The sequence below is a fragment of the Bombina bombina genome, chromosome 1 (genome assembly GCF_027579735.1).
Source record: "Bombina bombina isolate aBomBom1 chromosome 1, aBomBom1.pri, whole genome shotgun sequence".
Classification (NCBI taxonomy): Eukaryota; Metazoa; Chordata; class Amphibia; order Anura; family Bombinatoridae; genus Bombina; species Bombina bombina.
This window is the reverse complement of record NC_069499.1, coordinates 668,468,561-668,494,687: the sequence shown is the minus strand read 5'-3', so window position 1 is coordinate 668,494,687 and position 26,127 is coordinate 668,468,561. Positions and strand designations below refer to the sequence as shown.

At 36.8% G+C, this 26,127-nt stretch overlaps 2 protein-coding genes across 3 annotated transcripts in view; one reads left to right on the top strand and one right to left on the bottom strand.

The window, feature by feature from the left end:
• Positions 1-9,103, top strand: part of PSMD10 (proteasome 26S subunit, non-ATPase 10) — a 41,885-nt gene extending 32,782 nt beyond the window's left edge. For both annotated transcript variants that reach the window (XM_053699140.1, XM_053699139.1), the window contains one exon: positions 8,709-9,103. In XM_053699140.1, the coding sequence (XP_053555115.1) occupies positions 8,709-8,874 (166 nt within the window). In that variant the 3' untranslated portion in view covers positions 8,875-9,103. The remainder of the gene's footprint in view (positions 1-8,708) is intronic.
• The window catches only part of ATG4A (autophagy related 4A cysteine peptidase), a 179,209-nt gene that overhangs the window by 116,051 nt on the left and 37,031 nt on the right, over positions 1-26,127 (bottom strand). The gene's annotated exons all lie outside the window — the stretch shown is intronic.

The window sequence follows — 26,127 nt, the reverse complement described above, 5'->3', positions numbered from 1 at the left end:
GCCAGGCCAGAAGAGCATTGAAGATTGCCCTCCGTTCCAAAATATTTATGGAAAAGACAGACTCCTTTAATGAACCCCAGACAGCTCCCCAACCCAGAAAATTAGCATCCGGGGTCACAATCACCCAGGTAGGTCTGCGAAAGCAGGTTCCCTGAGAGAGAAGATCCTGAGGCCACCATGGAAGAGAATCTCTTGACATCTGATCTAGAACAATCTTTGGAGACAGATCAGTATAATCCATGCTCCATTGCCTGTGCAAGCATAACTGCAGAGGTCTGAGATGGTACCGAGCAAACGGAATGATGTCCATGACTGAAACCATCAGACCAATAACCTCCATGCACTGGGTCACTGAAGACCGAAGAAAGGACTGAAGAGCAAGACACGTTTTGAAAAGCTTTGATCTTCTTGCTTCTGTCAGAAAGATCTTCATCTCTAGAGAATCTATAATGATCCCCAAGAATACCACTCTTGTAGCCGGAATCGAGGAACTTTTTCCTAAATTCACCGTCCAACCGTGGGAGCGCAAAAAAGACGACAACAACAACTCTGTGTGGGAGCTTGCTATTTGAAAAGATGGTGCCTGAACTAGAATGTCGTCCAGATAAGGAGCCACTGCAACACCCCTCAACTGAAGCACCATCAACAATGCTCCCAGGACCTTTGAAAAAAATCCTGGGGGCTGTTGCCAGACCAAATGGAAGAGCTACAAATTGAAAATGTTTGTCTAGAAATGCAAATCTTAGGAACCTGTGATGGTCCCTGTGGATGGGAATATGCAGATACGTATCCTTTAAATCCACTATGGTCATGAATTGACCCTCCTAAACCAAAGGAAGAATGGAACGAATAGTTTACATCTTGAAAGACGGAACTCTGAGAAACTTGTTTATGCTCTTGAGATCTAAAATAGGTCTGAAAGTTCCCTCCTTTTTGGGAACGACGAACAGATTGGAATAAAATCCCAGACCCTGTTCCTGAACAGGAACTATCACTCCCATGTCGGAAAGATCCTGAACACAACGTAAGTACGCCTCTCTTTTTATCTGGTCTACAGTTAACCTGGAGAGAAGAAACCTGCCCCTGGGAGGAAAAGTCTTGAACTCTAGTTTGTAGCTCTGGGAGACGATTTTTACCGCCCAGGGATCTGGAACATCCCGAACCCAAGCTTGAGCGAAGAAAGAAAGTCTGCCCCCCACAAGATCCACTCCCGGATCGGGGGCAGACCCTTCATGCTGACTTTGATTTGGCAACAGGCTTCTTGGACTGCTTCCCCTTACTCCAAGACTGATTGGACTTCCAAAAGGGCTTGGACTGTTCCTGCTTTGAGGAAGAAGAGGAAGACTTACCAGAAAAGTTACGAAAGGAACTAAAATTACTCGGCCGACCCTTCTGTTTGTTTCTCTTATCCCTTCCCTCCCGTAATATCAGAAATAATCTCAGCCAAACCTGGCTCAATCAAGGTCTTACCCTTGTAAGGAATAGACAAAAGCTTAGACTTAGAGGACACATCCACAGACCAGGACTTCAACCATAAAGCTCTGCGAGCCAAAACAGCAAAGCCAGAAATCTTTGATCCCAACTTTATGACCTGTAGGGAAGCATCTGCAATAAAGTAATTAGCCAACTTCAGAACCTTGATTCTATCCTGAATTTCCTCAAGAGAAGTATCTTGCTGAATAGACTCAGACAGCGCATCAAACCAATATCCTGCCGCACTAGTAACCTTAGCAATACACGCAGCCAGCTGCCCTTGATACCCTTGGTGAACATACATCTTTTTAAGCAAAGCTTCCAATTTCTTATCCATAGGATCCTTAAAGGAACAGCTGTCCTCAATAGGAATAGTGGTTCTCTTAGTCAGGTTAGAAACTGCTCCCTCCACCTTGGGAACCATCTGCCAAGATTACTTAATAGAATCAGCAATAGGAAACATCTTCCTAAAAATTGGAGAAGGGGAAAAAGGAATCCCAGGCTTCTCCCATTCCCGTGCAATAATATCTGAAACACGATCTGGTACAGGAAAAACTTCCACCGAGGAAGGAACATCAAAAAACGTATTAAGTTTACTAGCCTTCTTAGGAATAACAATGACTGACGCGTCAGAGTCATCCAAGGTAGCCAAAACTTCATTAAGTAACAAACAGAGGTGCTCTAGCTTAAAGGGACACTGAACCCAATTTTTTTCTTTCGTGATTCTGATAGAGCATTCAATTTTAAGCAACTTTCTAATGTACACCTATTATCAATTTTTCTTCGTTCTCTTGCTTTCTTTAGTTGAAAAAGGGCATCTAAGCTATTTTTTGGTTCAGAACCATGGAAAGCACTTGTTTATTGGTGGTTGAAGTTATCCACCAATTTGCAAGAACAACCCAGTTTGTTCACCAAAAATGGGCCGGCATCTAAACTTACATTCTTGCATTTCAAATAAAGATACCAAGAGAATGAAGACAAATTGATAATAGGAGTCAATTAGAAAGTTGCTTAAAATTGCATGCTCTATCTGAATCACAAAAGAAAAAAATTGGGTTCAGTGTCCCTTTAAACCTAAAGGAAACAACCTCAGGTTCAGAAGAAGGATTTAGACTATCAGAATCTAAGATCTCACCCTCAGATGCTACTGAAGTATCTTTCTCCTCAGACCTATGAGAAGAAACATTAGACAACTGCAACAGAATCAGAAACCTTATACTTCCTTTTGCGCTTCCCCTGTAACATAGGAAAAGCAGACAAAGCCTCAGATACTGTCGAGGATATATGGGTAGCCATATCCTGCAAAGAAAAAACAACCTGAGACGAAACGCAGGGCATTGCATGAGAAGAAGATTGGGACGTTTGAGCAGAAAGCTGCAGATTAGCCTGAACAGGAGACTCCTGAACAACATCCGCCTTTGACAATGATGGCTCAGAATCAAAAAGTCTATCCCTATAATGTAATGTTCTCTCAATATAGGAGGTTTTACATTAGCATTAAAACACAGAGTACAAGCAACAGCTTGCAGGGCCTCTTGGTCCATCTTTACCCAAAAGCAAAACCTCAATCAATAAAATTTAGAATTTTATTGAAACAAAAAAACGTTACTGTCCCTTTAAATTTTAAACAGACATTTTATTTCTTGAACAGTAGGGCAGTAAAAAAATACACAAATATCTGCAGAAAAAAACTTTTCTCAATATAGAATACAAAAGTGACACAAATGTTACTGTCCCTGTAATTCAGACAGGCACTCTAATACTTTAACAGTAGAGCAGCGGCCCTACAAAAAAGCTCTGCTGAGGTGCCTACCTGACCTCCTGGCTGCCGGAAACAAAAGTAGAAAACAATCCGGACTCCCACACAGCCGCACCAGCCGACACAAGAGAACCCTGAACCACCTCTGAGGAGCTACGTAACAGAGCTGCAACATCAGGAACCCACAGGAAATGGGGAAAAAAAGGGCGCACAGAACGTCCTTGCTGCCTCAGAGAAGCCCGCCTATCGTGGGCATGGCCAAAAGAACCTCCCAGTCGCCATTAATACACAAAGGACCCAATCACATGAAAATAATGTACACTAAAGTAAGACAAAATAATCTAATAAACTGAGCCTCCATAACATCCCCAGTGCCTGCAAAACCGCCATACAATAACCTATTAACTCCTAATAGGCAGATTGCATATCCCAAACAGAATTAACTGTCAAAGTGCCAGGAATCCCCTCTTTCAGTCAGAAAATAAAAAATAGGCCCTTGCCTCAATGAAAATCTGCCCGGCAGCAGGACAGCTCACTTGGTATGAGAGTGACTTCCCACCTCACATGGACCTGTGGAAAAAAGAAAAGGCTGAGTAAACCTACTCAGGCTTTCAAACAAGGGCAGCATCAGACCACTTGGGAGGCACAGTGGGGATCATACCCACAAGTTCCCAAATGCTTAAAAGCTACCACTTTCTCTACTGAAGAGACTAACATGGACTACGGCTAAACCCCCAAAAAAACAGAGCAAACTTGCTCTGCTTAAAAAATAACAAACTCTTGATTGAAGAATCAGACACCTAACTTTACCCCTCCTTGCAACTGATACATGCAAAATGAATGACTCGGGATTGTGGGTAGGGGAGTGGTATTTAACAGCTTTTGCTGTGGTGCCCTTTGCCTTCTCCTGCTGGTCAGGAGTGATATTCCCAACAGTAATTATGATGATCCGTGGAATCACTGTGTCATTAGAAAGAAATAGTTTTATCACCAATCTTTCTTTCCAGGTTAACCCAAAATAATTTGGCTAGAGATCCACCTAAAAAAATGTGCCTGTCCAACTTACATACAAATTCAACTTAACAACAAACCTACAGAACCTATCTTGTTCGTAACCTGGGGACTGCCTGTATATAGATAGTATAGATAGTCCATTAAAAAAAATCTAATTTCTCATTGCAATAGTCTTGTTATTTTAGTTTATTGTTTTCCTTATTGTAAAATGAGTTTCCCTGCAAGTCTGGTGTATTCTTTAAACATTTTTCCGCCTGGTGATCTCACTGGTTTTTTTCTCGCAAACTGAAAGGTGGAGAGATTATGTCAAAATATGCAAAACATTTTACCATGAGAAAAATAGGAAAATAGAAGAGTTTGTAAGGTACTTTATAGTCACGGCAGAGTAATCTGATTAGTATTGGTTCCTGGATTTCATTTTTAAATTGCACCCACTGCGAACTTCACTCTCCTTAGCTGTTTCTCTTTCCAGTGAGTTCCACTACTTTCTATGAGAGACAATTTAGCAACTTGCAGGGACAGCCCAATTTTTTTTTAAAGATAATTCTGTGAGGCATCCCTTCTGAGTGTAAGCCTTGTTTTTCACATCTCGCTCAGCAAAGCTTTGATTATCAGACACTTAGATCCTTGTTCCTTTATTTAAATACACATTTGGGGGCACGTTAACCCCTTAAGGACCAAGGCCATTTTTCAATTTCTTTCCCTGAAGGACCAGGGCTATTTTTAAATTTCTGCAGTGTTTGTGTTTAGCTGTAATTTTCCTCTTACTCATTTACTGTACCCACACATATTATATACCGTTTTTCTTGCCATTAAATGGACTTTCTAAAGATACCATTATTTTCATCATATCTTATCATTTACTTTAAAAAAATGATAAAATATTAGGAAAAAATGGAAAAAAACACACTTTTTCTAACTTTGACCCCCACAATCTGTTACACATCTACAACCACCAAAAAACACCCATGCTAAATAGTTTCTAAATTTTGTCCTGAGTTTAGAAATACCCAATGTTTACATGTTCTTTGCTTTTTTTGCAAGTTATAGGGCCATAAATACAAGTAGCACTTTGCTATTTCCAAACCACTTTTTTTCAAAATTAGCGCTAGTTACATTGGAACACTGATATCTTTCAGGAATCCCTGATTAACCCTTGACATGTATATATTTTTTTTTTTTGAAGACATCCCAAAGTATTGATCTAGGCCCATTTTGGTATATTTCATGCCACCATTTCACCACCAAATGCAATCAAATAAAAAAAATTGTTCACTTTTTCCCAAATATTTTCACAAACTTTAGGTTTCTCACTGAAATTATTTACAAACAACTTGTGCAATTATGGCATAAATGGTTGTAAATGCTTCTCTGGGATCCCCTTTGTTCAGAAATAGCAGACATATATGACTTTGGCGTTGCTTTTTGGTAATTAGAAGGCCGCTAAATGCCACTGCGCATCACACGTGTATTATGCCCAGCAGTGAAGGGGTTAATTAGGGAGCATGTAGGCAGCGTCTAGGGTTAATTTTAGCTTTAGTGTAGTGTAGTAGACAACCCCAAGTATTGATCTAGGCCCATCTTGGTATATTTCATGCTACCATTTCACCGCTAAATGCGATCAAATAAAAAAAAAACTTAAAATTTTTCACAATTTTAGGTTTCTCACTGAAATTATTTACAAACAACTTTTCAAAGTATGGCATAAATGATTGTAAATGCTTCTCTGGGATCCACTTTGTTCAGAAATAGCAGACATATATGGCTTTGGAGTTGCTTTTTGGTAATTATAAGGCCGCTAAATGCTGCTGCGCATCACACGTGTATTATGGCTAGCAGTTAAGGGGTTAATTAGGGAGCTTGTAGGGAGCTTGCAGCGTTCATTTTAGCTTTAGTGTAGAGATCAGCCTCCCACCTGACACATCAGACCCCCTGATCCATCCCAAACAGCTCCCTTCCCTCCCCCACCCCACAATTGTCCCCGCCATCTTAAGTACTGGCAGAAAGTCTGCCAGTACTAAAATAAAAAGTATATTTAAAATTTTAAAAAAAATTGTATGGCATATTTACATATGCAGCTGTGTAGGACCCCCAACCTCCCTGATCCCCCCCAAACAGCTCTCTAACCCTTCACCTCTACCTTACTGGGAGCCATCTTGGGTACTGGCAGCTGTCTGCCAGTACCCTGTTTGCAAATACAAATGTGTTTTTTTTAATTTTTTTTTTATTTTTTCTGTAGTGTAGCTTCCCCCACAGACCAATCCCCCACCCGCTCCCAGATCCCTTAGATTTACTTTTGTTGGGGATTTTATCCCCCCTTACTGCCACTCATATAGCATGTATTTGCTGTAGTGTAGCGGTTCCCACCCGCTCCCTCCCCGTGCACGCGCCCGCCCACCACCCCCGTGCATGCGCAAGCTACAGTGCGCGCTCCCGACTATCCCGCCCCCCTCTCTCTTCAGTTTTTCATCGATGGCCGCCCACCCACCTCCCACGGTCAGCTCCCACCCACCAACGATTGCGGCCATCGATGCCGGTGCAGAGAGGGCCACAGAGTGGCTCTCTCTGCATCGGATGGGGGAAAAAAGTTATTGCAGGATGCCTCGATATCGAGGCATCACAGCAATAACCGTAAAGCGGCTGGAAGCGATCAGGATCGCTTCCAGCCGCTTTAATCCCAAAGTCGTACAGGGTACATCTCTGGTCTTTAAAGACCAGGTTGTGTGCGACGTACCCTGTACGACTCGTGTCGTTAACGGGTTAACATTGTGAAAGTAGACATTTTATTGAAGATGTATAAGTATCATCTATTGGTGGAAGTCATTTTTTGCTTGGTAAGGTTACTTTTTTACTGGATGGGAGCATTAATACATATTTAAAGCTGCTGTAGTTTTTAAATGTATCTAATATTATATGCTTGGATATTTTGTTTTATAGATTTGTATTGCAAATGCATACATCATTTATAAGATTATTACCCATGTTTTTTTTTTTATTAAATATACTATTTTCAAGAACATTAGATGACAGAGCTTATCTCCATGTTCAAGTAGATATACATCAGATGGTTTTTTTTATACTGCAGTTTCAGTTGTTTTGCCTTTTAGGCCTTGCCTCAGCACTAAGAACATTTTCAATGATTATCCTGGGCATTATGACCTAAAGATCTTCTCTCTGGCAATATTATCACCTCAGTAATGTGAGCTTCCTCAATTTTAGAAAGGCAAATTTTAGCTTGAGGGCTTCTTATCTAAGTGTTTGTGAAGTTGAGATACATGCATTCAAATATGCTTATAAAAGCCCCCCAAATATTTTGTAATTTCTCTACGTGCTGGAGAGTTTTTGATCACCAGACCCTTATCAATGGCATCAGAGAAAGCCATGCATTGAGAATGCTACATTAGAAAACATGTTTTATTAATATTACCCCAATTATGTCCCCTTTTCCTGAAATTCCATTCTGAAATTGAGCTTTTCAGTTCCTATTAGAAATGGAAGGTCAGAACACTTTTAAATTCCATACAGCCATTGGCTGCACACACTAGTGACCTATTTATAACTGTCTCTAATTGGCCAAAGCAGAGAATGTAACCTAAGTTACAATATGGCAGTTCCCATTGTTTTATAGACACTAAAACTTTACACTTAGTTTGCCAATATTTAAACAGCTAATGAAGCCTTAAAATATAAATCTCCATGTTATTTTCAAACTAATCTTTTCTTTGAATGCATCGTTCTATTTAGCATTTATTTACTGTTTAATGTCCCTTTAATACCTTACAGTTATTACTTTATTTGTTCCATGGGTTAAGCTATTTTTCATAATAAAAGGTACCTATCTTTTCTGTTATAAAAGTTGTGGGGGGGTGTTAAAGGGACAGTCTAGGCCAAAATAAACTTTTATGATTCAGATAGAGCATGTAATTTTAAACAATTTTCCAATTTACTTTTATCACCAATTTTGCTTTGTTCTCTTGGTATTCTTAGTTGAAAGCTTAACCTAGGAGGTTCATATGCTAATTTCTTAGACCTTGAAGGCCCCCTCTTTCAGATTGCATTTTAACAGTTTTTCACCACTAGAGGGTGTTAGTTCACATATTTCATATAGATAACACTGCGCTCGTGCACGTGAAGTAATCTGGGAGCAGGCACTGATTGGCTAGACTGCATGTCTGTCAAAAGAACTGAAAAAAGAGGCAGTTTGCAGAGGTTTAGATACAAGATAATCACAGAGGTTAAAAGTATATTATTATAAATGTGTTAGTTATGCAAAACTGGGAAATGGGTAATAAAGGGATTATCTATCTTTTAAAACAATAAAAATTCTGGTGTAGACTGTCCCTTTAATGGCAGAGGGTATAAAGCCAATGTCACCTAAGCTTATTTATTTTTTAATTAATTGGAGTATCCGTTTTATTCATGTAATCTTGTTTAAACAAAACTTGTGTTTTCTATTTTCTAGTCACCTTGCTTGTGATGAAGAACGAATAGAAGAAGCAAAATTCCTGGTAGAAAATGGGGCAAGCATTTATATAGAAAATACAGAGGAAAAGACCCCGTTACAGATCGCCCGAGGAGGATTTGGTGCCGTGCTGAGGAGATTAGTGGAAACAAAGTTGCAAAACTGAGCATCAGCTGTGGAACATGTTTAATATAAGTGGTTATTTTTAAGAGATTTTTTTTTTTTTTAATAATAATAATACGTAAAACTTTTTTTTTTTTCTTCAAGTGTACAGTTAGCTTAAACTAGTTATTACACAGATGAATTATTTGTCACGTTACCACAGTTTATGGCAAGTTGGAGACATCTTATAATCCTTTGATAGAAATAAAAATAATTACTACAAGTGCAAACAACTGTTATTTACTACATGTATTGAATTCGGGTTAACTAGAAAATAAAGCGATTAGAGGTGCGCTATATAGTTCCTGGTGGGGGAGCTAATAGCTTAAGGTGGGATCTATAGGGTGAATATGTAGAAACATACAGTTATGGAAAAATGGAAAAATCGACTTTTAATAGGTGCAAGAGGTAAAACTAACCTATATCATAATATGACAGTTTAAACACAATATGTAACAAATAAAATCTGTGTATAAAAAACAATAATCCAAAGTGATGTTCCAAGGAGAAAGTAAATCCAGTAGGATGATTCCAAAAAATGTGAAAATATATATATATATATATATACTATATGATGAAAAAACTCAAAAATCTCAAAAGAGGTGTACACCTTAAAAATAAAAGAAAAGCAAGAAAAAATGGTGATGTGTCAAGACAGTGGAAACATGTATATAATGTGATAAATCCTTTAGTGGTAATCCTGAATAATTATCCTCAAACTTCCTTAGATGATAATGGTCCTCAAATGTATAGTGATATCTTCTAGACAATAGATGACAATCTCCTATAATAAATAAAATATATAGAGCAATAACGCTATTGACAATCTTAGCAATAAGTATTATGCTCACCAGTATATGATGAACCTGAGCCGTATCAGTAATATCTAAACGTTTCGGTCCTAAACAGGACCTTTCTCAAGACTGATGAAGGCTGTGTGTGAATATCTCCTTTAAAGGTATCTTTGGCCAATAATAGGGCTACAAACTGGCACCAAAAAACTCCTACGAAACCGGAAGTGATCTAACGTCTTGTCACTTCCAGTTTCTCCATAGTGACCCATACCGGAAGTCGTCATTGTGATGACGTCATATCCAGTTTGCGTTACTCCCGGTGAATGTCCGTCCTTGTGTTTCCGGAATATTATTTGCTTTCAAAATTGAGGAGGAGGCGACTTGTGTAGCAAATGTATTTATATCTGGTTACTTGTAAATAATAATCAGAGGTTATCCCCGGACTCGGGTTCATGTTACATGGTACCCATACTTATTCGATTGTCTTTGATTGCTGGAATACATGACATGATAAAATTAATCTTAATAGTGACTAAGAATATGTTACACAATAGAAATATCTAGATAAAACCATCTTACTTTAACCCCTTAATGACCGAGGACGTGCAGGGTACGTCCTCAGAAAAAAGGCAGTTAATGCCTGAGAACGTACCCTGCACGTCCTCGGTGTGGAAAGCAGCTGGAAGCGATCCTGCTCGCTTCCAGCTGCTTTCCGGTTATTGCAGTGATGCCTCGATATGGAGGCATCCTGCAATAACCTTCTACGGCCATCCGATGCAGAGAGAGCCACTCTGTGGCCCTCTCTGCACCGGACATCGATGGCCGGTATCGTTGGTGGGTGGGAGCCGGTGTGGGAGGTGGGTGGCGGCCATCGATGGCCCTGGTCATGTGGAGGGGGGCGGGATCGTGGGTGGGGGAGTCCGGGGGCGCGCGCACGTGCACTAGGGGGCGGGCGCGTGCACGGGGAGGGAGCGGGTGGGAACCGCTACACTACAGAAAAATGTGTCCCAAAACAAAATAAAAGTGAGACCTAGAATGTAAAAAAAAAAAACTTTAGGTGTCATTTATGTGGTGGGGGTTGGTCCGTGGGGGGGTGGGGGGGAAGCTACACTACAGAAAAAGATAAAAAAAAAAAAAAACATTTGTTTGTGTGCAAACTGGGTACTGGCAGACAGCTGCCAGTACCCAAGATGGCCCCCAATAAGGCAGAGGGGGAGGCTTAGAGAGCTGTTTTGGGGGGATCAGGGAGGTTGGGGGCTAAGGGGGGATCCTAAACACAGCATATGTAAATATGCTTTTTTTTTTTCTTTAAAAAAACAACAAAAAAAAACTTTTATTTCAGTACTGGCAGACTTTCTGCCAGTACTTAAGATGGCGGGGACAATTGTGGGGTGGGGGAGGGAAGGGAGCTGTTTGGGAGGGATCAGGGGGTGGGATGTGTCAGGTGGGAGGCTGATATCTACACTAAAGCTAAAATTAACCCTGCAAGCTCCCTACAAACTACTTAATTAACCCCTTCACTGCTAGCCATAATACACGTGTGATGCGCAGCAGCATTTAGCGACTTTCTAATTACCAAAAAGCAACGCCAAAGTCATATATGTCTGCTATTTCTGAACAAAGGACATCCCAGAGAAGCATTTACAACCATTTGTGCCATAATTGCACAAGCTGTTTGTAAATAATTTCAGTGAGAAACCTAAAATTGTGAAAAAATTAACGTTTTTTTTAATTTGATCGCATTTGGCGGTGAAATGGTGGCATGAAATATACCAAAATGGGCCTAGATCAATACTTGGGGTTGTCTACTACACTACACTAAAGCTAAAATTAACCCTAGAAGCTCCCTACATGCTCCCTAATTAACCCCTTCACTGCTGGGCATAATACACGTATTGTGCGCAGTGGCATTTAGCAGCCTTCTAATTACCAAAAAGCAAAGCCAAAGCCATATATGTCTGCTATTTCTGAACAAAGGGGATCCCAGAGAAGCATTTACAACCATTTATGCTATAATTGCATAAGTTGTTTGTAAATAATTTCAGTGAGAAACCTAAAGTTTGTGAAAAAATTTGTGAAAAAGTGAACAATTTTTTTTATTTGATCGCATTTGGCGGTGAAATGGTGGCATGAAATATACCAAAATGGGCCTAGATCAATACTTTGGGATGTCTTCTAAAAAAATATATATACATGTCAATGGATATTCAGGGATTCCTGAAAGATATCAGTGTCCCAATGTAACTAGCACTCATTTTGAAAAAAAGTGGTTTGGAAATAGCCAAGTTCTACTTGTATTTATGGACCTATAACTTGCAAAAACAGCAAAGAACATGTAAACATTGGGTATTTCTAAACTCAGAACAAAATTTAGAAACTATTTAGCATGGGATTTTTTTGGTGGTTGTAGATGTGTAACAGATTTTGGGGGTCAAAGTTAGAAAAAGTGTGTTTTTTTCCATTTTTTCCTCATATTTTATAAAAAAAATTAGAGTAAATTATAAGATATGATAAAAATAATGGTATCTTTAGAAAGTCCATTTAATGGCGAGAAAAACGGTATATAATATGTGTGGGTACAGTAAATGAGTAAGAGGAAAATTACAGCTAAACACAAACACCGCAAAAATGTAAAAATAGCCTTGGTCCCAAACGGACAGAAAATGGAAAAGTGCTGTGGTCATTAAGGGGTTAAAAACATCATATTTTAAAAATATCATTTTAGGATGTCGTATTTTAGAATATGTACTAAAAACTTGGTACTATCGGTACATAAACAGTAGGGGTAGGTCATACATCCACAACCAAATCTTAATTCTCCAAAATTGGGAATTCAGCCCATTTGATTTAAAATAAAAGATACAGACCATATAAAAAGAATATAGACCGTATAAAAGAAATAATAGTAATAAATAATAATGGCACTTAGTTAATACATTTAAATTAGATGTGTGAAATATATATATATATATAAGCAAATGTATCTAAAACTCTCTTTGTGTGCAGTAGTTATTGCATTTCACATTACGTTACATTATATTATCAATACAACTAACATTTGGATATAAATAGGATATATACACAAAGATCTATATGTTGATCTATATCAACCTTGTGCAGTGATGTTAGGATATTAAGATATGATAATCAGTAGGGTAGGGGTATTAAAATATAGTAGTCAGTCCAGAGAGAATTAGATGGGAGTTTCATAATTCTAAATTAATTTAATTAGTTTAATTACTTTCACTGTGTGTCTTAAAGTGATTCATAGGAGAAACAGAAAGACATGGGCTAATTCAAAAAGAATTAGCTCAAAGAGGGTGGGGTCTTGATAGTATAACAAATGGAATATCTCCGTATTACTATTGAGACCCTTTGGGAATACGCAGTCCATGTTAAAAATCCACTTGGATTCTACTTTAAAGAGCTGCTTTTCAAAATCACCCCCTCTCCATTTTTTTATTTTGATTTTCTTTTTAAGGTTTACACCTCTTTTAAGATTTTTGAATTTTTTCATCATATAGTTTATATATATATATATATATATATATATATATATATATATACACAGGTAGCCCTCGGTTTACGCCGGGGTTAGGTTCTAGAAGGAATGGTTGTAAATTGAAACCCAGTTTATAATGGTAAGTGAGGGAGTTAGGTTCCAGGCCCCTCTCAAAATTGTCATAAGTAACAACTAATACATTATTTTTAAAGCTTTGAAATAAAGACGTTAAATGCTAAACAGCATTATAAACCTAATAAAATAATCGCACAACACAGAATATATAATTAAACTAAGTTAAATGAACAAAAACATTTGCTAAACAGCATTATAAACCTAATAAAATAATCACACAACACAGACTTCACTTGCATTTTCTGCAAACAGTTCTTTCTATGCATTCCAATCTGGACTGATTTATAGACGGGAAGATCTTGTTCCTTTGAAATCTGCTCGATAGCTCATGTCTGGTTAAACGGATTAATTTCAGCTTGCTTGGCTTTGCTGCAACACAAGCGGACAGCTCCACCTACTGGCTATTTTAATAAATGCACTGCTTCTCAATGCTTTTCAATAGCAGTCACATGACTGGAAAAAAAGGTTGTTATTCTGAAACGGTATAAATTGAACCGTTGTAAAACGAGGGCCACCTGTATATATATTTGAACAACAAGAATAAGGCACCCGGTCTCCAAACATCCAAATTCAAACCGCTACACAGCACATTAATCCATCCAACCAGAGGGGCAATCCACAATGTGTAATCCAAAGAACGTAACTCTCCAACATAATAGCAAAAAAGTCTAATTATTGTAACATCAATTCTTCATAAAAAAATCGGCATCTATAAAGGAAGTCACAAATGAGATCAGTTGAGGTCAAACATGTTTCGTATAGTTCATATACTGTACTTCCTCAGTGACCACTATTTAACAAATAGCTATATTGGCCCTTATAAACACCTAAAGGAAACTCCTCCTCTATTAATCAAACTGATTTTAAACATATGTAAATCATAAATTACTTATTTATTGGAGGAATATCCTTTCTGCATAATACTTATCAATGAGAAAAACAAATTAGAACACATAATAGCAAAATATGAAATGTCAAAAATAAAGAAATAAAAATTAGAACTATAACATAACCTTTTATTTAGTGAACAATTTGACATCCCATTCAGAGTTTAACCCTCTCGGCACTCTTGTATCCAACTGGAATATCCAGAAAAATCCAACATATTGCTTATTACACCCCCTGCAGGTCAAGAGATATATTAGAAATGACGAATTACATGTTGAATGTTGTTTAATCTGATATGTCTTACCAATTGTCTGAGAAGTAAAATCTAAGCCAAAAGTGGCAAAGGAGCAAGATTTATACTTAATGCTGCTACATCTGAAAAAGCCAGTCTTTTCTTTAGTACCGTGCTGATATTGGGAAATACTAACTCCAGGTGTTTTGTGTGGTCGTTGTTTTGAACGCAGAATTAAGGTGATACCATGGCTGGCTTCAGTGAATGGGAATATGATCTGAATGAAACCTTTGCCTTGGAAACAACCACACAGGTGGTTAATCAAGGGAATAATATCTTTCATGACTTTAAAATTTACAAACAAAATTCTTTTAAGCAATTAAGATTTAAATGGGAAATAAGTAGTCTCAATAGATATTTAGATAAAAAAATGATTCCTAGAGGTCTTAGACTATGCAAAAAAACTAACCTTGCTAACCCATTGTTTAATTGACTTTAATAATGAGTGGGAAAAATGTCTAACTGATTGTTCATTTAATATAATGAGATTGATTATCAAAGAAAGTGAATTAAGGCTCTCAAAAGTTCAAATTGAACTGGATGAATCAATTATTAATTTAAAACAATGGGAATCAAATAAAGATTTCAATCGTTTAAATGAGGAATGTAAGTTAGAACTGAGAAAAATGCAAGAGGAACAAAAATTCATCCAGACAGATTAGATTATATGGAAGATAAAGTTTATGACTTTGCTAATAAAGATTATTCTACAACCTCTGATTCGGGCAGATCATATTCTGAAAGAGAGAATTACAATCAAACCAGAGGATCTAGATTTAGGCGTAGAGGGCGTTTTTTTATGGAGGAGGAGAATAGAGGCCAAGGAGAAAATAGATTTGGACAGAGTAGAAGAAGAAGGGGGGGATGGAAATACAGGAAAAGGAGAGACAACCAAAAAAGCCTATCCATTGAGGAGTCAACAAAACAAGAATCAATAAGTGCATCAGTGACTTCCTCCGATCTGAAGGTTGTGAACTTGTCCTCTAAAGTATTCATTGATGTACAGGTGTTAGTTTTATCCAAAGGGTTAACTTTTTGTCCTACTAATAAGGTGGACAAGTTCACAATTATGAAAGATCTGAATCTATTTGCACGTAAGGTGATTCTCAAGAAATCCTTTTCACATACGACACCCTCCAGTAACTTGGATATGCAAGAAATACAATCTCTAGAAGATTTAGAAATGCTATTTAGTGAGTCAACTGATATCAATATGGAAGGGTCACTTACACATATTGGCTTTAGTCCCTTTAAACCTAAGTCCACTTTTATGCAAGCATTGCCAACGGTGTCTACTGTATCAAACTTTGTAAAATTAGTGGAACAGGATTTGAAGGCACTAAATGTCAATTTTCCAGTCAAAGATAATTTGACAGTTAAACAAAGATTGGCTTTACATGAGTTGGCCTGTGATTTATCTCTGATTAAACCGTCTGATAAAGGCGGAAATGTTGTGGTACCTAACATCAAGGATTATAAAAGTGAATGTCAGAGACAGGTCTCTTGTATCTCCAATTATGAAAAATTATCTTGCGACCCAACCTCTGATTATAAGATCGACCTAGACAATATTCTAACTGAAGCTTGGTCTAAAGGCATTATTAATACTAGTGAATTGGATTTCTTGAAAGTTAAATTTCCTAGAATTCCTACCTTCTATACCATACCCAAGCTGCACAAAAATAAAAACCCTCCCCCTGGCCGGCCTATTGTTTCGGGCCAGGGAGGGTTACTAGAAAATATTGCTAAATATGTAGATTGGAACTTAAAGGGACAGTCTACACCAGAATTTTTATTGTTTTAAAAGATAGATAATCCCTTTATTACCCATTCCCCAGTTTCGCATAACCAACACAGTTATATTAATATACTTTTAACCTCTGTGATTATCTTGTATCTAAGCCTCTGCAAACTGCCCCTTTATTTCAGTTCTTTTGACAGACTTGCAGTTTAGCCAATCAGTGCCTGCTCCCAGATAACTTTGCGTGCACAGTGTTATCTATATGAAATATAGGAACTAACACCCTTTAGTGGTGAAAAACTGTTAAAATGCATTCTGAAAAGAGGTGGCCTTCAAGGTCTAAGAAATTAGCATATGAACGTCCTAGTTTAAGCTTTCAACTAAGAATACCAAGAGAACAAAGCAAAATTGGTGATAAAAGTAAATAGGAAAATTGTTTAAAATGACATGCTCTATCTGAATCATGAAAGTTTATTTTGGCCTAGACTGTCCCTTTAAGACCTTTCCTTTCCTCGATCCCTTCATTTGTGAAAGATACTACTGAGGTGTTGCCAAAATTGGATGATATTGCTCTTTCATATAAGACTCTATTAGTAACTATTGATGTTGAGGCGTTATACTCTTCAATTCCTCATCATATGCGGATTGAGGCCTCCCTCTTTTATTTAAAACAAAGAGGTAGTAGATATGACACCCACACAACCTTTGTGATTGAATTATTACATTTTGTCTTAGAACGGCGGAACTATTTCAAGTTTGATGGTAAGTTCTATAGGCAGATATTGGGAACAGCCATGGGTGCATGTTGTGCACCCACTTATGCTTGTTTGTATCTAGGTAAATGGGAATTGGACTCGGTTCTGGATGCACCCAGTAAATATGATGGCATGGTGACATCATGGATTCACTACATTGATGACGTCTTGATGTTTTGGGAAGTGTCAGTCGAATTATTGCAGGACTTTGTGACATATTTAAATATAAATACTTTAAATTTAAAATTTACTTATCATTACAGCAACAAAGAAATCGCTTTTCTAGATTTGTTGCTTATGAAGCACTCGGATAATTCTTTACTTACACAAAGTTATTGCAAGCCTACGGCTGCAAATACCCTTCTTGAAGCATCAAGTCATCATCCACATTCACAGATTAAGGGATATCCCAATAGGACAGTATCTGAGACATAAACGTAACTGTTCAACTGAGCCTTTGTTTAAGCTTCATGCTGATGATCTGAGAGGCCGGTTTCGCAACAGAGGATATAATTGGAAATCTTTAAAAGCTGGGTACACGAGAGCTACTAACACTAATAGATAGTCTCTGCTGTATAACTTAAAAGATTCACCACCTAATGAAAAAGTTAGAATGATTACTACCTACAATGAAAGCTGAAACGTGTGTGTGGTAGACCGAGCGCTAGTATTTTACAGCCTTATGCTCACTGGCAAAAGTTCCCTAGTGGACTTGGGATGTGACTACAATTGTGTGATATAGTGAGCGCTGGGAAGCTTAAAAGGACTGTGAGGTATGGATATGTTAAAAATGGAATGTATTTATTACAGTTAATATACAATGAAAATAAAATATAATACATACAAATTAAAAAGCTTCTAAAATTCTTCCTAAAATCTCTATGGATCCATGAGATATAAGTCTTAAGGATATAGTGTTACCTATATCTGTGGTGTTGGAACAAATATTACGTTAGCTCCGACAACAGTCTAAGACCATAGTATTATGGTCTATAAAGTGCAGTTTAAGCACAGATATTTACAAACAGCAGATGTGATGTAAATGGCCAAAATTGGTGTAGTACAATGTCAATAATACAGATGTCAACAATACAGATGCAGTATAAAAGTATAAGTGATAGAAATACAATATAAATAAAAGTGTAGGAGAAATCCAATTGTGTAAAAGCGGAAATAAAATTTGTTGAAAAAATGAAGAAATTTATGTCTCTCAAATAGTTTCTTAAAAAATGTCTCTTTGGAAAATCACAGTGTTCCAAAAAAATATATATCAGAGTGTTCCACAAAAATTGCAAAAGTGTTCCACAAAAATTGTAAAAAATTAATCCACAAATAAATATCAAAGTGTTCAAAAAATATGGTGGGTAAGTGGGTTCAAAGAAATCCTAGATGATTAACTTCCAAAATAAACTCCAATAGCTGTGGTAGACGTGAAGGAGATTATAAGAATGCAGAATATAAAAAATATATAAAAAATGTAGAATATAAAAATGCAGAAGAAAAAAAAAAAAAAAAGTACAATAATGTGGCGGGTAGGTCCAAAGTCCTCCTCCTAATCTGTGGGTGAAATAAAGTGCAATAGTGTAATAACGTCTAGATGTGGTATAATAAAATCAGAAATTTGCTCACCAGTATGTCGACGCGTTTCGGCCCTCCTAGGCCCTTGAGAAAGGCTAACGTAATATTTGTTCCAACACCACAGATATAGGTAACACTATATCCTTAAGACTTATATCTCATGGATCCATAGAGATTTTAGGAAGAATTTTAGAAGCTTTTTAATTTGTATGTATTATATTGTATTTTCATTGTATATTAACTGTAATAAATACATTCCATTTTTAACATATCCATACCTCACAGTCCTTTTAAGCTTCCCAGCGCTCACTATATCACACAACTACAATGAAAGCTGGCAAGATATTAAAGCCATTCTTTCAAAGCATTGGCATCTACTCACTCTTGACAAGGACATTTATTCATTTGTTGGTGACTTTCCTTTACTGACCGCTAGAAAGGCCCCATCCCTAAAAGACAAATTGGTACATAGTCACTATGTTAAGAATGAATCCACGAACTGGTTACAGAGTTCAAAACCCAAAAATGAGTGTTACCCATGCAAAAAATGTAAAATGTGTAAACACCTATAAGAGGAGGATCTATTGAAGATACTAAGGACATCACACACAAAATTAAAGGCTATATAACATGTAAAACAGTTGGAGTGGTCTATGTTCTGTTGTGTTCTTGTCCCAGACAATACGTTGGAAAGACCTATTGTGAATTTAAGGAGAGAATGAAAGAACATAGATGTGATATATTGAAAGAACGTATCAAAACAAGCGGCATTGCACGCCATTTCTTTAAATCATACAATAGTGAAGTTAAAAGCCTTTATTTTATGGGTGGTGAAGAAAGAGTTAGTGTAAGTGAGAGAGGGGGGGACTGGGATAAAGCTCTTCTAAAAGATGAATGTAAATGGATATTCAATCTTGATACTGTACAGCCAAGTGGCTTAAATGAAGAGTTAAACTATGCCCCTTTCTTGTAAAATTGGTTCTAAAATCATAAGATAACTATGTTTAAATAATATTTTAGGCAATTGTCTACTTACTCTGCTTGATCCACTATGTGCTTTGTTTAGAAGCAATTGATGAGTGATTACTATTTATATGTAAATATTGTAATAATTGATATTCATATATTGATATATTTATATATATATATATTTAAAAAAAATGCTTCCTCACTCTATATATGTTTTTTGATGTAATAGGGAAATTGGACTCGTACCCCTTTAAGCTCTACTGTTTAATTCTGATCCTCTATATTGTTTATGGTTATTTCGTAATATATTTGATTATGGGATATTGTATTATATGAAGCCAGCCATGGCAGCACTATCTCTAACGCTATATTTTTGAACCTAGCGTAATTAAAATTAACAACAAATTTCTTTTTGTCACCGTATTTGTTCAATATTTCACCCGGCATAATATAAATAGCTCATATGTGGCATGCTGAAATCACATGCCTGATGAAGCCCAATAGAATCATTGGAATGGGTGAAACACGTGTTGCTGTTAAGAAGTTCACGCCCACAGGAGCTCTGTGAGCGTGGCGTCTGTTTGTTTGGTCGGAGTCGATTTACCCCCATACAGCGTGCCCTAGTCTTGGATCCTAGGAGGAACGGAGTAAGTCAGTGGACAGCTCACCTTCGGGACCTGGCCCTCTATCTGTTGGCGGCTCCACTAGTCTATCTGGAGAAACAGGTGATTCTGTGATAGTAATCTCTGTAATGGAGGAAGCGGGGGTATCTCTTTGGACTCAGATTTGAATTGGGTAAGGTAAGCTGTGAATGTGTTTACCACTGTGAAGGTAAGGGGAAGTACCGCTCCACCACTATTGACTGTGTTCTCTGTCAAACAGTTGTTAAAGGCGGACTGGCTATTAAGTCGAATTAACCTAATCAGTTTGTTGCTACTAATTTCTCTGCTTGGCTACTAACCGACCAGCTGCAGTTATACATACCAATAATGGTTCAATATTGAAATACCAACATTCATAACAAATTGCATGCGAAGATTTAAAAGCCGGATTTATCATTGACATGATGTATATATGGACAATGTTATTTGTGACAGAGTTACAGTTGTTATTTATTTAGAATTGTTCGGTGTCAATACCTTGCGAATATAATATTTAATAGTTCATGGGGTTATGAACTTATTAACAAGGTATAACAGGTAATGGCACATTTATTAGTGTTTTTGCATTATTCTAATAAATGCATTTGATTAATTTGTGCTGATCACTGGCTCCTGTGTCCATGCTTGACCTACACTTATCACCTGGGGTATATTACAATTGTTTGGTGAATGAGTTAGTGCTGGAATAAGGGTATTTCTTTTTTTCTTAAATACTTTAACATTCATTACCCCCTTGCACCAAAGTTGCAACAGGCATTTTTTGCATCTTTGTTACTCGACCTATTTATTATCTCTCAAATACAGCTGGTACAATTTCTTTAATATATATATATATATATTTGAACAACAATAATAAGGCATCCGGTCTCCAAACATCCAAATTCAAACAGCTACACAGCACATTAATCCATCCAACCAGAGGGGCAATCCACGATGTGTAATTTAAAGAACGTAACTCTCCAACATAAAAGCAAAAAAGTCTATTTATTGTAACATCAATTCTTCATAAAAAAATCGGCATCCATAAAGGAAGTAACACATTAGATCAGGTGAGGTCAAACATGTTTCGTATAGTTCATATACTGTACTTCCTCAGTGACCACTAGTCAACAAATGGCTATATTGGTCCTTATATACACCTAAAGGAAACTCCTCCTCTATTAATCAAACTGATTTTAAACATATGTAAATCATAAATTACTTATTTATTGGAGTAATATCCTTTCTGCATAATACTTATCAATGAGAAAACCAAATTAGAAAACATAATAGCAAAATATAAAATGTAAAATGTAAAAAAATAAAGAAATACAAATTAGAACTATAACATAACCTTTTATTTAGTGAACAATTTGACATCCCATTTTGAGTTTAACCCTCTCGGCACTCTTGTATCCAACTGGAATATCCAGAAAACTTCTCTTTTTCTGAGAATCTCTTCTCTGTTGCCCCCTCTGGGGTGTCTGGGAATAATTTGGATACATTGAAATGTCAGGAGGGAAACATCTGAATTGTGTTCCCTTTTGAAATGCAGCGAAACAGGAGTGGATGACTCAGGATCTTCAATTGACCTGAGATGTTGCAAAAAACTATCTTTCAGGGGGCGTGTAGTAAGCCCAACATATTGCTTATTACACCCCCTGCAGGTCAAGAGATATATTAGAAATGCCGAATTACATGTTGAAAAAAAATATGAAATGTCAAAAAATAAAGAAATAAAAATTAGAACTATAACATAACCTTTTATTTAGTGAACAATTTGACATCCCATTCAGAGTTTAACCCTCTCTGCACTCTAGTATCCAACTGGAATATCCAGAAAAATCCAACATATTGCTTATTACACCCCCTGCAGGTCAAGAGATATATTAGAAATGACGAATTACATGTTGAATGTTGTCTAATCTGATATGTCTTACCAATTGTCTGAGAAGTAAAATCTAAGCCAAAAGTGGCAAAGGAGCAAGATTTACACTTAATGCTGCTACATCTGAAAAATACAGTCTTTTCTTTAGTACCGTGCTGATATTGGGAAATACTAACTCCAGGTGTTTTGTGTGGTCGTTGTTTTGGACGCAGAATTAAGGTGATACCATGGCTGGCTTCAGTGAATGGGAATATGATCTGAATGAAACCTTTGCCTTGGAAACAACCACACAGGTTGTTAATCAAGGGAATAATATCTTTCATGACTTTAAAATTTACAAACAAAATTCTATTAAGCAATTAAGATTTAAATGGGAAATAAGTAGTCTCAATAGATATTTAGATAACAAAATGATTCCTAGAGGTCTTAGACTACGCAAGAAAATAGGAACTAACCTTGCTAACCCATTGTTAGCTGACTTTAAAAATGAATGGGAAAAATGTCTAACTGATTGTTCATTTAATATAATGAGATTGATTATCAAAGAAAGTGAATTAAGGTATAGGTAAAGTTTATGACTTTGTTAATAAAGATTATTCTACAACCTCTGATTCGGACAGATCATATTCTGAAAGAGAGAATTACAATCAAATCAAATTACAATCAAACAATCAAAATCTTTCAGGGGGCGTGTAGTGAGCCCAACATATTGCTTATTACACCCCCTGCAGGTCAAGAGATATATTAGAAATGACGAATTACATGTTGAATGATGTCTAATCTGATATGTCTTATCAGTTGTTTGAGAAGTAAAATCTAAGCCAAAAGTGGCAAAGGAGCAATATTTACACTTAATGCTGCTACATCTGAAAAAGCCAGGCTTTAATGACAGCCAATTTTTATTTTTGCTTGTGGGCAACATAGATGGTGATAATATATTTCCCAAAGTTTTGTTTTTACGTGAAATAAAGTTATACCCCTCATGCACTAGATCTCTAAAGCCTCATCTGCTTCTAAAATAGGTAATGAACTCCTCACAATGTTACAAATTTTGTGATACTCTTTACTGTAGGTGGTTATAAATTTAGGCTTGTTCTCAAAAGTGTTTGACTTACTCTTATGAACAAAGAGAGAATCCCTTTCAAGATCGCCTACTTTCCTTTTAGCATCTTGCAACATCCTCTGCAAGATGGATGCACTACCTACTATTGTACTATATATACAGTATATATATTGTATATATATATATATATATATATATATTCACATTTTTTTGAATCATCCTACTGGATCTACTTTCTCCTTGGGACATCACTTTGGATTATTGTTTTTTATACACAGATTTTATTTGTTAAATATTGGATTATGATACACTGTACATCACATTGAACCTTGTTTGAGACATTTATGACATGCCCCTTCACTTTTTAGAACTTATCTACAAGGAGCTTATATTAGGAGCTTCCAATTTCCTTCCTCAGAGGAGACTCTCCAGATTGGTGTTAATGAATAAATTATATAGATTAATATAATTACATAGATATACATACTCTTTAGGTCTATAGCAAGACCTAACCTTCCCACCAGGAACTATATAGCGCTCCTCTAATCGCTTTATTTTCTAGTTTTATCATGAGATCTGGTTGAGAGATCTCACATTTGGGAGGAGCTTGTGTGGTCGCATTTGGCGCTGTGGATGCCTATTTGGCTAATTGTATTCGGGTTAACATTTTGTGAAATATATTTATATATATATATATATATATATAATATATATATATATACCCAGCTTCATGTGAATCTGCCCTCCTAAAGTCAACCACCTGGTTGTTCTGTGTAAGTAATATAACTTCACCAAAAGACAGAAACAGACCAGGATTTTTTCAAGCGTGAAGTCAAATTTATTGACGTTTCAAGGAGTAAACCTCCCCTTCCTCAGAACATGGGAAGGGGAGGTTTCAGCACTCTTTTAAATAGAAAATAGAGCAACACATGCTTAATTTGAAACAAAGTTATGTTTATTCTCACACTTTGTCGAGCGCGGGCTCGTGAAAATGACAGCATCCAGATACTCTGGATAAAGTGAATATCGTGGTTTAAAAACTATAAATACAAGAAACACAAACAGTTAAAAATATATTTTCATATGTTTGCAAATATTAGGACCGGTCCATGAAGTAACATGCAGTTTGTAAAGACTGGATACTTCCTAAAGTACACAAAAAAAGTGGTAAATCCAAAGTGATGCTGCAACTGAATAAGCACAGATTGTAGGCCTCAATTTATACTCTCAGGCCTATTTAGGTTTTAATAAAACTGGAATAAATGAATGAGGTCTACTAAGACTGTGCATAGTCACTTGTCATATTGTAAACAACAGCAAGTAGTAACTTAGGAACTGTATACAGAAGTTATATTACTTAGCATAACATAGACACTAGGAAGATATCATGCAAAATAACATATTCACAAATAAAGTATTTAGTATGTAACATTGGCAGTTTTGCAATGAGGTGATACCTTTGTGGCCAAGAGGGCTAAGTATATGATTTGAAAATACTTTGTCTGTTACGGACTGATAAGATGGTAAGTTTTTCGGTTGGTGTTAGCCTCCCCAAAGTTGCAATGAAGTTATGAACAGCATCCTACACAAAGTAAGTAGAGCCAGAAAAAACAAGAATTTTTATACAGTCATGCGACTGATCATTTTAAGGGCCAAGATGATATGCATCAAAGCACTTGAAGCATCTATGTTAGTACTGCAGCAGAACACAAAGCTGAAGCAAAAGAAAATAATGCAGGAGGATATTTTTTATATGTTAACATACCCCTTTGTCAACAGCGTACATCAAACATAGATAGAGGCAATGCTACATGTCAGATAAAGCAAAACAAAGATGCAGGAGGATACCTCGTTTATGAATTCGTACCCCTCTGTTAACTGCACCTGTTTGCTGCCGGACTTCAGTGTTATTCCTCTGGACGTTCCATCTATAAGCTGCTTTTCAGGTATAGTGAAAAGCCGCTATGCAGACCAAGTAGATAGTATCAATGTCCTCCGAGTGTCCACCAAATGTATTCACCTTGCTTTGGCTTGTTAGGTTAGTAGCACTCTCAAACTTCTCCGCCATACAATCAAACAAACAAGCTTGTCAGGTCACATGGAGCGGTCAGCCAATTGGATTGAGCTTGCATTCTGTTGGCTGATTGGAACAGCCAATAGAATGCAAGCTCAATCCTATCAGCCAATAGGATTGAAGCTCAATCTTATTGTCTGATTGCATCAGCCAATAGGATTTTTTACCCTTTAATTCCTATTGGCTGATAGAGTTCAAGGGACGCCATCTTGGATGACGTCCCTTAAAGAGAACCTTCAGTGTACGGCTGGGATCGTAGGAAGAGGATGCTCAGCAACGGATGTATGTATGTGTATGTATATATATATATATATATATATATATATATATATATATATATATACATGCATGCTAGGACAGGGATCACTGCAATATTCTATGGAGTTATTATATAGTCAAATGGGTCTTTAATTGCACCAAAAAATTGAGGCTCTCTATAAGTGCATACATATTGAAGCACCTCTTCTATAAGTTATATTTACAAAATATGTTTGCCTTAGAACCCCTTACCTTTTATTATTGCAGAGAATTAGGCCTGGCATTTAAATTAGGCAACGTTGGAATGTACATAAGCTCACCTGGATAGCAGGGGTTCTTTGCACTTAAAATGCTTACATTGACTTTCATGCCCCTTTAAAGGGACACTGAACCCAAATTTTTTTCTTTCGCGATTCAGATAGAGCATGAAATTTTAACCAACTTTCTAATTTACTCATATTATCAAATTTTCTTTATTCTCTTCGTATCTTTATTTGAAATGCAAGAATGTAAGTTTAGATGCCAGCCCATTTTTGGGGAACAACCTGGGTTGTCCTTGCTGATTGGTGGATAAATTCATCCACCAATAAAAAAGTGCTGTCCAGAGTACTGAACCAAGAAAAAAAGCTTAGGTGCCTTCTTTTTCAAATAAAGATAGGAAGAGAATGAAGAAAAATTG